The sequence below is a fragment of the Populus alba genome, chromosome 15 (genome assembly GCF_005239225.2).
Source record: "Populus alba chromosome 15, ASM523922v2, whole genome shotgun sequence".
NCBI lineage: Eukaryota > Viridiplantae > Streptophyta > Magnoliopsida > Malpighiales > Salicaceae > Populus > Populus alba.
Window position 1 is genome coordinate 6,573,531 of NC_133298.1, and position 16,330 is coordinate 6,589,860.

The 16,330-nt window shown below is 32.9% G+C and overlaps 1 protein-coding gene across 1 annotated transcript; it reads right to left on the reverse strand.

Annotated features, from left to right (window-relative positions):
- Positions 1-1,601: 1,601 nt before the first annotated feature.
- Positions 1,602-11,916, reverse strand: LOC118057283 (uncharacterized). Its single transcript, XM_035069808.2, has 10 exons — positions 11,645-11,916; positions 10,210-10,467; positions 9,163-9,351; positions 8,401-8,493; positions 8,110-8,292; positions 7,927-8,029; positions 7,632-7,817; positions 4,661-7,158; positions 2,702-3,291; positions 1,602-2,298 (listed from the first exon to the last, which is right to left on the reverse strand). The coding sequence occupies exons 2-10, from the start codon at positions 10,438-10,440 to the stop codon at positions 2,289-2,291; spliced, it is 4,083 nt and encodes a 1,360-aa protein (XP_034925699.1). The 5' UTR covers positions 10,441-10,467; positions 11,645-11,916; the 3' UTR covers positions 1,602-2,288.
- Between the last annotated feature and the right edge of the window lie 4,414 nt (positions 11,917-16,330).

The following is a 16,330-nucleotide window of genomic DNA, read 5'->3' on the forward strand; positions in this document are numbered from 1 at the left end:
TGATTAACTTTTTTCTATTTAAATTGTACTAAATGCTCTCTCTTCTTATTCTTTTTTATTAATCTTTTAATCTAAATTTTATTCAATACCATCTCTCTTATTTAAAATAAAAAAATTGTTTGGTTAATTTTTAAAAATAACAATTACTCTTTCTAATTGTTTTTTTATTTCAAGTGCTTCAAAGAAATTATTGTAATTTATCTTTAGATTTTTTTTATTTTATAAAATAAATTACATTTTCTTGATATATTTATAAAAGTTGATTGCTTTTACCAACAAGGTTAACTCTTAAGATGAAATAATTAAAAAATATAAAATAAAAGGACACCTACAGTTAAATATTTGCACATGCATCTATCTTTTGTTTTTTCAAAATAATATTAGCTTTTCACTTTAATATTTAATTAAAGTCAATAAATCTTTTTCGATTTATCCATTCATTAAATAAAAAAAAACTAAAAGAAAAGGGAATTTTACTTTACCAATCCTAACAAAAACTATTCACTTGAATAGTATTTTAAAAAAATAAATAAATTTATCTTCCTTTGGGTTTTTTTTCTGAACTTTTTTTCTTAAAATATCAATATAAGATTTATTATGGATTGGGTTTTATGATTTTTTTTTTTATTTACTTCTTATGATGTTATCTCAATCTTATAACTTAGACTGCGAGTTTAACCAATCAACTCAGTTGACTCTAATTTTTTTTTAATTGATTTTTTTCTCAATTTTATATTTCAACATTAGGTTGATATGGAATTAGACCTCGTGATTTGTTTTGGTTTGTTTTTACAAGGTTAACCTTATCTCATGACTCAAGTCATAGGTTTAGAAGATTAACCTAGGTTAACTCTAGTTATTTTTTTGTATTTTTTTTTAATTTCAATTATATCCTTCAACATTATATTTATTGGGGATTGAGCTTTATAATTTGTTTTAATTTGCTTCCAATTGGGTTATCTTAGTCTCATAATTTGAATCGCAATTTTGGAAAATTAACCCGAGTTTACTCAAGTTATTTTTCTCTTTTTTAATTGATTTTTTTTTCAATTTCATCCTTCAATATTAGGTTTTTTGAGATTTCATAATTTGTTTTATATGAGTTTATCATGGTCTAATAACCCGACATGCAATTTGGTATGTTAACTCAAATTAACTTAAGTCAGTATAATATATTATCATGTGCATGTGTATCTTCTTGAATATTTATTTTCAATCAAACTATGTTTTTATCATTCAAATAGCCTTTGAACTATCAAGTCGATCGAGTCATACTGGATCGATTTAAATTTTTTTTACCAGAAAAAAATATTATTGCTAACTAAACCTTTTTTATGTTAAAAAAAAATAATTCAACCCTGATCATGGTACAAACCAATGATGTGTTGTTTTGTTTTATTAAAAATAAACATCTTTCTATTCTTCAATTACAAAATACATGTTGACGTTTCTTCCTTCTCCTAGGTTGAAAATTAACTTGAAATCATGTCTACAATATTATATTAGAAACCAACTTAAGAATTATAAAACTAGTAGCAAAAGAAACTAAACAAGATTGGTCGGACCATGTTAAAAAATAAAAGATTGGGATTTGCGAGGACTTAAAGAAATGAGAAAAATTTTACTTTTTCAAAATTAGAACCTGAATTTCATACAACTGAACATGCCCAAATATGGTGATTAGCCATCAATAGCTTCCAATAGCTGGTTTGAACCCTTGTGAAAAAATTGCCACTAAAAGGATTGAACTTGATATATTCGTTGTCTAACAACTTTCTGACTGTTTTTATGCTATAACATTTGAAACAAATTCAAGTCAACCTAATGGAGAATAATGACCCATTGATTGTATTGAAGAAACTAAAGTCCAACCTGTGCTTACTGATCTACGACCCCGAGGCAATCAGATGGCTCGAACCATTTAGGGGACACTCAAAATAATAAAATTCTTGACTTTCCTTCGTTTCAATCGCCCATCTACCACTCTCTGCACTCCCTTCCTCGTACTTCTTCATCACGTCTTTCAGGTCTTCATGAGAATGGGTATAGTCGGTACCTATCCTCTGTAAAGCATGTGCAACGAGCATGCTGGTATGAGACGGTGTAAACCAGTGAGCAAAAGATCAACCTTCCCCTAAGAGGGCCAAGCTGAGAAGGAGGGCGAAGTGAGGCTTGCCTGTGTAGCCCCTCTTCCTCCCATCCAAATCATTTGCCGGTTCGGATATGCAAGAGGGAAATCTGCTTTCTGTGACTGAATCATTCTCTGACGTGCTGATCTAGCCACTTAATTAAACCCTCCTGATAAGTACATTAAACATATCACAAACTGCTCTGATGAAATATGGAATGACAGCTAACATTTGTAAATCAACAAATTCAAGGTAAAAATGAAAATGGCGATTAATAAGTAGCTTGGCAAGAATGCTATCCAGTTGAATAGTTACTAAAATTGCCTGCCAAAATTGTATAAGCTTCAAAAATAAGATTGTCCTTGTGTCAACCAGGTAATCATGAACAGCATCCTATCGAGCACATTTCTAGTCAGGCTACTTGAAATAATTAGTATGCATAACCTCAGTAAGGGCAGTCCACTTTTAATGACAGAACTTTGTAAAACAACGCGAAAGCTCTTCCTAGAGATCTCTTAAACTTTATAGCATGCCTATTCAATGTGATGTCTTTGATGAGACAAAGAGAATACCTGTGAACCCGGGGTGATGCTGGCTGATCTGGAGAAGACAGATCAGAAACTCTTTGAAAATCTTGTTGCTCATTAATGCCTCTTGATGACTCTTCACCAAGATGAGGTGATGCCTTGTCACCGGTGAAATGAGCTGGCCCAAGGGACCCAAATTCTACATGCTCACCAGCAGAACTGTAGCCAATGTTTCGGTCAAATGGATAAAGCATAACTACTGAAGCAGAAACTTCACTATGATTCACAACTGGTACTGGCGGATACATGGCATATGCCGCATTGGTAGAACCTCGGTTTGTAGAGTTTGAGAAACTAAATGAACCATTTCGGAGATGGTGCGGTGGAAGAGGATCTTGCTTTGAGTTCCATGACCTATCAGAACGACGATTATTTGGTGTACTCCTATCCATCCTAAAGGATGGCTTCTCAACTTGATTAACTTGATTCTGGTTTTGGCTGCGACCACCAAATCGTGGTCTTGAGTTGTTATTCCAGTTTCCTTCCCTGTCATCATGGTGGTCCTTCCTGTCATAGTTGTTATTTCCCCTATGGTTTCTGGAATTGGAAAATTGTCGATCCCTGTAAGATATTTTCTGAAGAGAAGAGAAAATTATAATAAATTACAATCCTTGCCAAACAGACAAGACAAACTCCACCAAGAATAAAAAACAGAGATCAAAGTCAATAGGACATGAAAAATAAATAGGTTGATCATGATCAAGCCAAAATGTGAAGAGAAAGCCACAAATTCAAATAAAAGCAGCATCAAATCACAAATTACAAGAGGTCCTACTGGTTCAAAGGCAGCATAATATGGCTCAAAGCATGTCTCATGATTAGAAAATATTACAGCTGCATTGAGCCACATCTTCATTGTTATTTACAACTATTTTTCCATTCTCATACTTCTTACGAAGCATATCTGACATTTATTTTGCATCACTCAGCACAGCTAGCAATGCATGTATGATGAAGATGACCTTGGATAGTCTACAAGAGTTTGACATTTTTCTTTCTAAATGAACTAAGTATTGACTGAATTCATAGACAAAAAAAAAAAAAAACACTAATCACCCGTGGCCAAAAATTCAAGAAAGCTTTCTTCACAGAACCTTAAAGAGTTAATACGTTTTGTAAGATAGAGATTACCACAGCATTAAAACACATATAATTATATTTCGACCCAAGACCTATATTCCTACCTCTTGCATCAGCTCATAAGGACACCCTCCTAAACAGAGACGATTCTTAGTTTAAAGAATGAGGTATTAATTAAATCTAAAAAAACAGGCAGCATTTTGGAAGAGGAAAAATAGTATTCATTGCCAGAACAAAATCAATCCAACCATGGTTATGCAGGCATGCTATTCAACAGCAATATATAACTAGAAGAGTTTCTTTAAGCAAAAAGTTGGCCACATTCTCTACACCTTGGAGTGGTTTCTACAGGTAGTTTCCCTGTACACAACCTTCCTTTTATCTTTTCTAGTTTCTGGACTATGTCCTCAATGATGGTGATATTTCAGGAATTAATGAGGAAGAATTAACGAAAAACTTGACTCATGGAACACCCACATAAAACTTGACTTGTGGAACACCCACAAAACTTGGTTTTTTCAACACCTTGACTCAAGGCATTTAAAACTACTGCATTCTGAGAACATCATGGTACGTGTCAAGATAAGATCCAGCCCTCAGTTTTTTTTATGCTTGGAATAGCCTACTTGGTTAGCAAGCCTAAGCACCCACTTGAACGTTATCTATTTCAAAAAAAAAAAAAATTCCTTATGCCACCCTCGAATGGCATCCATTGTAAGCCATGTAAGAAAAACATTTTTGGCAACTGAAACTTGCTGTAAAATGCAGAAAATGCAACTGACCAAACTTACTACCTGATAGATGGAAGATATCAGGCATGGTTCGTTACCAACAGAATTAATTGGTATAAGAAAAGTCCATTACCGGATTGGGCAGGTAGGTTCCAGTTCCAGCACGGTATCTAGGAATATTATCAGCATAATGTTGATAAAAGCCAGGCTGCCTGATAGATCCTGGATGGACAGGAGCGACAGGAATAAGATGAGGACCATTCATATGTTGAGTTAAGAGATTCATGTCTGCAGGAGGTCTTCCAGGACCATCCCATGGAAAATGTCCCTGCAAGTACATTGGTGGTGCTACAACAGGAGATGGATGAGGCAAGGAATCATTATTTCGAGCATTCTGGCAAAACCGCCCATATTGTAGATTCTGCCAGTGGCTGGCAAAATCACTGTTCAAAATTTCAGATCTGCACTCTTCAGAATGCACTGAGGTAGAAGCATTATTCACGGATGTATAAGTATTTAAAATCTCTGACCAATCAACATTCTCAGATGAATCCAAACTTTGGTTCGAGTGATTGTTTTGTGAGCTATCAAATTCTTCATCCATATCGAGTTTTCTGGTGGATACACTAGATGTTGCTGCTTCGGTTGGAACATTGTATACTGGAACCATGGCTAGAAAAGGCACCGGTGGTCCTGTGGGATAAAATGCAAAGTGTGGTGCTTCATGGTTATCATTAGTTCTCTGATGAGAATTGGGACCCACAAACATTGGAGCAACTGAAAGCATTGAATTTGATCTGTTCACTGATGCCGGATCATAACTTTGTATTTGATGATTCCAAACATGCGAAGCACCAACACCAGAAACCATGCTTTCTGACAGTTCAGTGCCTATGGTTGAAAGTGAAACCCACTCTCGGTTGTCATCATCTGGCTGAAGAGAAATGTGATCAAATGATTTGTCTTCGTGTTGCCTTTCATTCTTATCCATCCCATATGCAATAGAAGAATCTGTAGAAGGAACAGATTTCTTTCCCCGTCGATCCTTTGTTGACTTGTAAGTCCTCAAAAGCGATCCATCACCATTATCTTCAGATTTGCTTCCTGAGGACGATGCTTCTGAAGAAGGTACAAATCTTAAATCAGCTGAGGAATAAGCATCAGACTCTTTAGGTATTTGATATTGAGCATCGTCACTGTAATTTTCCCTAATCAGACCTCTGTCGTCTGCAATTAACTCGTGATCCCTTGGAGAGAAACTGCTGGACCTGCTTACACGAGATGAATGGCCATGGTTAGACTCAACAGAAGCAAGAGGTTGCCTATGCTCCTGCAGTCGAGGTTGGGAGCTTCTGTTCTTCTGTTGATGTCTTACAGAATCTACATCTGGCTTAGACCAACCATGATCACTCTCTTCTTGACTCAACTCTGCAGATGCCAATTTAGCATCAATCATTTCAATTGTTACTTCTTGATCTGAGGTCATTCCCATGCTTGGAAAATATTGGGATACTGGATTTGGAATAAAACCTTGAGGATAGTGCATGTTTGACACCCAAGACGACTCAAATGAAGGAGCATTTATGGGAGCTGTACCAGTCATATGTTTTTGAGCATATCCAAGGGAAGCTAATACAGAAGGTGGTAAAGCAAAAGGTGGTTGACCAGAAGCTAAATTCATGGGCATCTGACCCTGTTCACTGACACTGTAACCACTGAAAGATGCCACGCTAACACGATCTTGCTCTTCCTGATGCAATTGCGTTGTCTCTGAGAGAGAAAGGTGGTCTTCCATGGTTCCTTCGCCAGAATCACCAAAATAGCTATTTGAAGCACTAGTAGAATCAACAGCAGCATCAATGCTCTGATGGGATAGGCTATGCCTTGAAGATAGTGAGTCTTCAGTTGAAAGTCTTGCACCATGGTTCTCCAAAACCTCAGGGACCAAATTTCTTCTCCTGCTATTGTGTGACCTTGCAGAAGCAGTCGGCCCATTTACTGTCTCTGATGCCCTGTTATGCTTCCCTTGAGATAAGACTTCACTAGATGTATCCATTAGTTCCGGACTAGATTGAGTCCTTGCAAATTGATACCTAGCATTCACTTCATTCTCCAAGTAATATGTTCCGGAACTTGTCATCTTTTCATTATGTGCATTCTCATTCAAACTATTATATCTTAATTTTTGATTATTCTGATGAGAAGCCATGGAGTTAGTCAAGTTGGCTTGCATGCTCTGGCCTCGAGTGCCAGACATAGCTGATATATTACCAGGCCTGGATGTTCGTTTTAAACTGCGGTTATCATGCTGGGAGGAAACACTGTCAGATGCATGAGCAGCATGAGTCATCCCGACCTTAGATTGATGGCCAGAAGGATCCTCTTTTGTCTTTTTGCTGCTTGAATAATTTATGATGGTCTCAGACCCATCAATTACATTAGACCTGATTGGTCGCTGAACAACGTGATTGGAACTCGGAGCATCAGGGCGATGACCTTTTCCATGCCTGTCCCACGTGTTCAAGAAAAACTGGTTGAATTCAGCAAGCAGATTCTCTTTTGGACAGTGGAGCAATGTGGCCAGACGTTGAGCTCCAAAAGCAAAAGCACTGCGAATCCTAAAGAAGTTACCTAGCAAAAATATTTGGAAAAAGCAGTTAGACAACACTATAAGTGAAAACATGAGCATAAATAAAAGGTGAGATTCCTATCTGATATTTCCAAGATTGTGTTTAACAAGAGAAGCATGTGGCAAACACTGAAACTACCTCAATCCATGAAAAATAGGGAGAGACCCACACAAAACAGATCTTAAAGACAATTAAGAAACTACTCCAGCTGACAAACAGTTGGCGTGCTTTTATTCAAATAAACTCAACTAGGCCTCAGTTCCACAACTAGTTGAGATGGCTATTTTTCTCCATTCCATCTTGGGCAAAACTCTATGTTAACTTCATGATATCAAAGCCATAGTTTGTGTTTGAGAGTGTGTCTGCAGGGATATGGAATATGGACAGACATTCATTCATGCATGCATATGTGCAAACAACTCGCTAACTCAACATGAATTAGAATGTTATTCTAACATTAGTTCAGAGCAATACCCTTATTGACACTACGGCCAAGATTGTTATTTGCGCGCAAAGGATCGATGACATTAAAATATTTGGAAACAAAGGATTGCTCCTGATTTTCCTGCCGGCTAGGAAAGACAGCATACACAGAGCTGCAGACATCTAGAAACAATTTGCTGAGAAGTATCTGGCCACCATCCTTCCGTGGAGAGAGAGCTGTAACATTTCAGAATGCTAATTCAGAACCAGCTATTGCCAAACAACTAGCAGAAACATCACTAAAAAAATCAATTCTGAAGATATCATTCACAAGATCCATATGTACCAGTCTTATCAGGAAGTGAACTAATTGGAACTGGGCCCCAGAGGCTAATGCAATAGTTCTCCCAGTCAAATTTACTGAAAAATTCCAGAAAGCGGTAGAGCACCTGCAGATACAATAACAAGATTTTCAGGTAAAAACAGCAAAGGCATTGGAAAACTCAAATTTAAGAGACAACAATTTCACCTCAAGCGGCCCAGCAAATTTATTATTGAACACATGGAATATGTACAAAACCAATGTCTCCAGAGCGTAAGTTGAAATAAGGCCATGGTGAGCACCCAAGATGCGGCTCTCATAGTAACACCAAGCTTTAATCAATATAATGCTGCGCTTGAATAGATGGTTTTGGTCTATCAATTGATCAACCTTAAAAGCGAGAGCTGACATTAGCAAAAGCTGAGAGAAAGCGAGTGGAGAACTCAAAAAATCACAAAAATAAATTTGGAACCTCTGTCCCGGAGTAAAATATTTCACCTCCTCAAGGAAGCAAAGGGTACACAAACCACCAAGCTGGTCAAAGGATATGTCTACTACAATATTTTCCACAAGACACTTTATGATCTTCACCTGCAAGATGATGGAATCTACAATCAAGAATATTTGGAAAGTGCTAATTGTAGTTGAATAGTGGAAGGAAAGACTATATCAGCAGTATTTGAACAGAACAATCAAAGAGTAAGTTATTTATGAATAGGATACAGGCAAAAGAAACATCAGATTTAATTGATTTATATCAAAATAAACGAAGCACACGACACATAATACCCACAGAAACAGTTGAATAGGCCAGAATGCAATGGTACATGAATAAACCAAGAGTAGAAATTGCTCAATAACAAAATGAGCTCTACAAATTTTTTTTATCTTTTTCTCCCTTTCTTTTCCTTCGCTACATGGTCATTGCTCTTTTCAATCACCACTGAAACTTCATTTCTTGATTTCCCTATGGCAGGGAAGAAAGCATGGCATTCAGCAGAACAACCAAAATGTCTAGGTATCCTGAGCCCTCTAAAGCAGCAATTAACCAGTTTCAAATTCACACCATGATTATTTCAGCCCAAGCCATTCTTGTGGTAATACTGTGGTAGTGAAGTTGGAACAATAAAAATGTCCTGCCTGAACCTCTTGGACTGTTGCTTTTGGTTAACCATACTTGCAGAAAATGCAAATCAAGTAAAATAGAGAGGTTTATCCCTATTAGGAAATAAGCATCAATGATATACTCAAAGGGCATACCTCTGCCTGGATATACTGAACCTCTTTCACATGGAATTCAGCGTTCTCATTCTTCTCCTCGTGCTCTAAGATATCCCGTACCTCATTGGCCCATGTTTCCTTCAAATTCTGGTTCTCAGTAAACACTGTTAAATCAATATCTCCATCAGGTAGATAGGTCTTGAGGGGCACAGACCCAAAGGTGAACACCTGCGATTATAAAAAAAAATATAAAGGTATGATGAAGTGAAGCAGGAAAACTTTTTCAATTTGAGTCATCAGAACCAGAAAGCTTGACAAATTGTCCTCTCAGTGTCTGACATCAATAAGCAAACTTGACAAATATTTGCCTGTGCCCACATGTGGAAATTTCAAAATAGAGTTGTAAGTGGTCCAGTAGTAATGGAGATGTATCTTTTGCTCATCTATCTTCTGAATTTATTTTGAAAGATGTCATCTGGTGTTTATTTTAAAGTTTCACTTTGGCCATCTACATATTGAACCCTTAGTTTCCCCAATTTTCAAAAGAAAGTGAAAACCCTACAATAGAAGACAGAGGAATCCTTCATACCTGTGGAAAAATAAATAACTTGTTCATCAAAAATATATTTCCCCATACCACGTCCAATCACTTTTTTCTTTCCAGGAAACCTCTAATTCTAAATGTTAGAGAGACGATAAAATGATAAAATGAAAGCGAATATCATCATTTTATTTCTAATTAAACATTCAAAAAAAAAATTATTAACTTGCTATTATTTAAGTGTATATCAAAAAAAAAATCTGCACAGAAGTTTATCCGCTTATCCTTGCTCTGGGACAAGTTTTGCATCTATAAAACATCAAAGAAAGTAGCATGAGTCTCACCTAGTAGTTTATAGTTGTGTACAAAGTGAAGACGCGCATCACTCAGTTATTACAAAATGGCAGAAAGTTATAGTGTTTGGCTAAAACTATGACAAACTCAATCCTAAAAACACAAATCCAGGCTAAAACCCAACACTTACAGCATTCAAGAAAATTAGCATGTAACTAAAAAGATAAATAAATGGGAAAAATTATCCAAACCTGACAGGGGAAGCAGTTCATTATAAGGCGCTGAACATAGCATAAAACAGCATTTCGGCGCTCCTCGGATGGTTGATTGGGCTGAATACAAGCAATAAGCTCTGCAGTTCTCTCTTCAGCAGTTGCCCATCTCTCTGGCTCAAGTGCTTGAGTTACAGAGGCAACTTCATTAGACAAGAGACCATTAGGGGAAAAGCCACTGGGCTGAACCCAGCCCTCTAGACCACCCATGCAATACTGACCCTTTGCAATCCCAACCTGTATGAATTACAAGAGAAAAATTATGTATAAGCATGTCTCAAAATATTAGGAAAAGAGAGGAAGTAAATTAACTCTATTTTATTGAACAGATCATCACCAATAAATATCATCCTTATAATCAGTATGGAATTAAAATTCCAGAAAACTTACCATCCATTTCTACCAGGAAGAATATCAGGATAAAGCATACAAACACATGCATAGGACAGAGGGATCAATAACAAGCTAAGAACCCGCACATAAACCTGAAGAGGCAAATCATACGGCCGGAAAATGCCAACATATAGTACACATGTATACACATATCTACACCCAACAAATAACCTTCAGATGGCAATAAACCAGCGGCTAGAAAGTTAAAAGGAAGCCAAAGCTAACATACATGTCCACTGTTTGATTTTGGCAGGTAATTAAAGCACCAAGATATAAATCACTAGCCCAAAATCAGCAAATTCTTTGCCAAATTTCACAGAAAGATTCAAATCTTGACAGATTGAAGACAACATCCATTCACTTACTAATAGATATTCAGAATAATACTAGTCCTAACTCAAGTGTAAAACAAACAATGCAAGATGAATTCTACATTCTAGAGCCCTTTTCTTAGCACTGTCATTTCTCGGGTTTGAGCCTAAAATCCCTCCATCACGCAACGGGTATCCTGCTATCAGCACATACGCACTATTGACTTTAATGTGACCACAAAATAAGGCAAAAAAAACGAAAGATTGTTGGGGAAAAAAAAAACCATACAACTCATATTTTACAACAATGTCACCAAATTAGAACCAAAAATGCATTAACTCCAGCGTATCCATCTAAATCTCTTAAGCACCGTAAAGAACAACACAAGCACGTATAAAATTCAAATTCACTTACATGGCCAGGCGTTCATTTATACTCTGCTTGGCTATCAATTGAAATGCAGTGAATTAAAAACACTAACAAGCACTACAAAATGCAACAGTTTGACTTATCAAACAAGCACGGCTGGAAAAAATCAAAAAAAAAAATCCTCTTTTCCTCACCAGACCTAAAATTAACACAATAAAATCAAACAAAATACAGCTAAAATCACAAAATTAATAAAAATAAATAAACACTTCACCCAGTAAAAAAGAGCAAGAATCTGAAGTATAAAAAGAAGTAAAGTTTGAAGGAAAAAAAATCTCACTTAATCATGCAAATTTAAGCAAAAAACAAAAATCACAGTATTCTGCGATTGTACCGGTGCTGCAATGGGAATGTAGAGAGAGAGAGAGAGAGTTGGGTTTCAGCGAGGAAAAGAAAGAGAAGAATCTTGATTTAGGGTTTATAGGAGAAGGAGAAGAGTAGAGTGAAGGAAGAATAATTTATTTCCTGTTGATTATAAATTGAAACCAAAGGAAATACTGTGCTTGCGTTTTTGTTTCCACCACGTTGGTTGCTGGCTAGAGTTGAGTCCTCTTGCAGATAGGTTTTTAAACAACAACAAAAAAAAAAAAAAAACACGCGTGGTACTGTGGTAGCCAGTAGGGTTACGTTAATACCTATTAAGTGTTATTTTAATATTGTATTAGTTTTCATGGTTATAGTTACGGTTTGAAAAACAAAATTAAGATAAACTATATATTATAATTTATTTTTAATTAAGATTTTAAGATAAATCTTTCAGTAGATCTTATATAAAATTATGGAGTGTGCTGATTAAAAAACACTTTTAAATATGTCAATTGCAGAATATATATTACACTGGACTCGCAAAAATAAATGAAGCTTAAACTCAATTGAAAAAAAATTATAATTTATAATTTATATGGTAAAGTTTGGATATAGACGTGGAGACTTAATTTAATTTATGAAATGTATAATTTCATGCTTTTATGAATGATTAATTATAATATTTCTATAAAATATCCTATTAACGATATTTTCAATCTCGGTATAAATGAGTAGTTCCTATGTTTACATGATTTAATTCCACGTGTTTAAGGGTAGTTGTTTGTAGGGATTTTAATTGTTATGCATTAGATATCCATAGAGATGATATTTTAAACTTTGAAATACAAATGAGTAGCTCATAGGAGTATGTGATCTAATTCAATTTATAATAGGTAACTATTTTTCAATATTATTGTATTTGAGATATTAATTGAAGATATATTTATGTGATGGCTTGTTGTATTTAAAAAATATATATTAAAATTGATTTAGGGGGGGGGGGAGAAGAAAATTAGTTTTCGCTTTTTTTTCAAAAATCAACTAAAAGAGCTTGGGGTTATTTGAAAAAACCTGATTTATTTTTAAAAAAAAAATCAAAAAATTATCCTTATATTGGATTAAATTTTGAATTCAAAAAATCATATCTCTTTAACTACTAAAAAAATCCCTTGAGATTTGCTAGACATGTATAGGATAATGACCCAATTGATTCATCCAATTCTTCCCTCCTTTGATAACTTTTGACCGAATCTACCCCCTCATACAAGTGTGGACCGTGATGAATCTAATATTCCTAACATATAATGTATACTATGATTAGGAAGGGAAAAAAAATAAATTCAATTCCTTATATTTTCTTAATAGCCCACAATCACTGCTTTGAAATATAACATTATATAATGACACATTTATCCGTAACTCGATCAATCTATAAAAAAAAAAACCTAATTAAAACAGGATTGAAACTCAATAATTTTTTAAAAAATAATATTATTTTTATACTTTTCATAAAATAAAAATTAATAATTAATTTGAATTAGCGGGTAAATCAAATATTGATACATTGGGCTTGTTTATTTCTACATTTTAAAAGTGTTTTTTGAATAAATTTAATTTTTTTTTATTTCAAATTAATATATTTTTAATATTTTCAAATTATTTTGATATGTTAATATTAATAAAAAAATATTATTAATATATATTTTAACATGAAAAATTATTAAAAAAATAATTAGAATTACGGTTACAAACGAGTTAACTTGCCCCGTCACTGCACAAATGCCACTAACCATTACGTCATTCTATGTTTTTGGGCATTTCCTGACAAGATTGCCGAATTTCTTTTTTTATTTTCCTTTTTGATCTTCTCTTTTTCCATTTTTGAACTGAAAGAATAAAATATTGATAACAGTCATCCTGTCACTGCCACCATCCTGTCCCCTCTCTGTTTTTTCTAATGCCACGAGTTGCTCTGTTAAAGGGTATAATTTTTTTTAACTGCAAAATAAGTATAATTGGTTAAATTTTAAATTTATTTTTAAAAATTATTAATTTAAATAATTATTAAAAATTTATATAATTATTAATTTTAAAATTAATTAAATTACACGTAAACTGATCTGAACATCAATATTAATAAAAAAACATATATTTTAGCTGTTTTGTATCCGAAATTCTGATATATAGTTAGAAACCTTTTTTTTTATTTGTGAAAAACAGCTCTTCATTTTCTTATCTTATGTTTTTTTAGATGGTTTTAGTAGTTAGCAACGTGTTAGAAAAAATAAATAAATAAATAACTAATAAGCACAAAAGTTAATTTTCAATTTAGTGTGTTAATATTGCATGTTCCTACGTTAAAAATTAGATTTGATTTTAAGCATGGTATTCAGACAAAAACAAGGATCTTTTTTTATAAAACTAAATAAGAAATATAAGAATATAAAAGGGGGACAAAGTATGTCTATGATCAGTTATGTATGATCTAGAGAAGTAATCAGTGACTTTTTAATTGCTAGAAAATTATATAACCAAAAATGTCCATGTATCACTTCAAGTTAAGGTGGACATTAACAATGTGTTTGTTTTTGCTGATTTGAAATGTTTTTTAATTACTTTTCATTTTAAAAAAAATTTATTTAGATGTTTTTTATATGCTTTTTTATTTTATTTTTAAATAGTTTTGATATGTTAATGTTAAAAATGAAATAAAATCTAATTTAATGTATTTTCAATTAAAAATTATTTTTTGCAAAAACATCATTACAAAATATACTAAAAAAATAAAAAGAAAAAAAGAAGAAAACGAGGCTAGGGTAGACTATAGTCAAAAAGTTTATAATTTTATATTACAGATATACTTTTTAGATCTTTAGAATGACTGTAGAGTTTAAATATAGATTAATAACTCATTCATGCATGAAATATAATTCAATTTATAATACATGATTTCATGTTTTTATTAGTGGTTACTTATAGTATTTTAGAGAAAAAAAGAAAAAAAAAGAAAAAAAGATGATATCCTAATTTCTTTTAAAATCAACTAAAATATCTATCATTAAAAGAAAGCAAAACGGCTCCCGCTTTCAGTGTAGTTTTATAACCATGTCATCGTGGGTTGAAACATTATTACAAGAAACTTAAAGGGCTGCTTTATTATTTGTTCACATGGACTAGTTATCACTGCGTATTGGAGTAATAAAATAGCAGATTGGAATAATAAAAATAACATAATTTTTATTTTATTTTTTATTAATATGGATGTCCGAGCCAGCTTATATGTACCTCGATTAATCCTATAAGAACTGAAATTAACGATAATATAAGCATCTAATAATCATCATATTAGCTACCATAGCCATAAGATTCAAATGTGAGATCATGAAGGAAATAAATCCTTTAATTTTAAATTTTTATAATTAAATAACCTATTAGATAATTATAAAAATAACATAATTAATCTTGAAAGTTGGGATATAATAATCTTTTGATTTAATTTGTACAGTGAAATAATTAATATGCTTTTATAGACAAAAAAAAATAAAATTAAAACACCTACAGGTAGGGATACTTTCAACTTTTTCTTTTTAGTTATGCAGTAAAATAAACAAGATGCCCTTGAATCATATTTGTCTTTGCATTAGGTTACAGGGTGTTTTTATTTTTTCAATTTTTTTTTAATTATCAAGTTTGGCTAGAGGCAATTTAATATTTTAGCATATATAAAATATTATTTAATTTGAAAAGTTGATTACGTGTGAACCTAACATGGATGTGCATGGGTGCTCTCATGTTTTTCTGACATCATCATCCGACAACCAAACTTCAGCTTCTATGATGATGTTTTAATCCTCACAACATCTCCTCTATTTTTTAAGTGGTGTGTGAGGAAAATATATTGATTTTTTCATCATGATTATTTTTTTTTCATTTCTTATTTCCTCTCTCCTCCTCAATTTCAAAGATTTTCTTTATATATTTTTTAAAATAACCCTTCAATTTTATTTTTTTTTCTTTCATATTTGAGTCATATTGTTTTTATTGTTATTTCTTGTAAATTATATTTTCACTTGCATCCCTCAATATTTTATATTATTTTTTTAATTGATTTTTTTTCAATTTCATCTTTTAATATTTTAATTTATTTTATTTTTATATCAGATTTGATTATTATTCTTTTGATTATTATTTATTTTGTTTTTAATTCTTTTTATTTCAATTTTATCATGCAATATTTTATTAATCAGAATTTTGTTAACCTTTTAAGTCACGAGTGAAAGATTTGTCAGGGTTAACTTAAATTTTTTTAATGTCTTTTTTATAATTAATTTTGTTTTATTAAATCTTTTTATGGGGTTATTCCAATTTCATGTGTTAACTAATAGGTTTCGTGTGTTAGTCTAGCTTGACCTGGTCTAATATTTTATTTTATTTTATTTATTTATTATTATTATTGTTTATTTTTTATTATATTATCAAATTAATTGAGGTTTAACCCGATTCTCGGATTTCTTTTACTTTTTTAAAAGCTCTATCATTATCTAAATATTTTTCATCGTGTTTGAATAAAAATAGGTATAGCATGCAGCATGATGCGAGCCACCATACTAATACAATAGCTATATTAGTTGTCACTCCATCATAATTTATAAACTAACAT

Excerpts from the sequence above, each read along its gene's own strand:
- LOC118057283 (XM_035069808.2), bottom strand. The coding sequence starts at position 10,440 with ATGGGTGGTCTAGAGGGCTGGGTTCAGCCCAGTGGCTTTTCCCCTAAT. Across the intron at positions 8,030-8,109 it reads AATTTGCTGGGCCGCTTGAG|GTGCTCTACCGCTTTCTGGA; the intron begins GTGAAATTGTTG and ends TTGTATCTGCAG. Across the intron at positions 7,159-7,631 it reads TGGCCGTAGTGTCAATAAGG|GTAACTTCTTTAGGATTCGC; the intron begins GTATTGCTCTGA and ends TATTTTTGCTAG.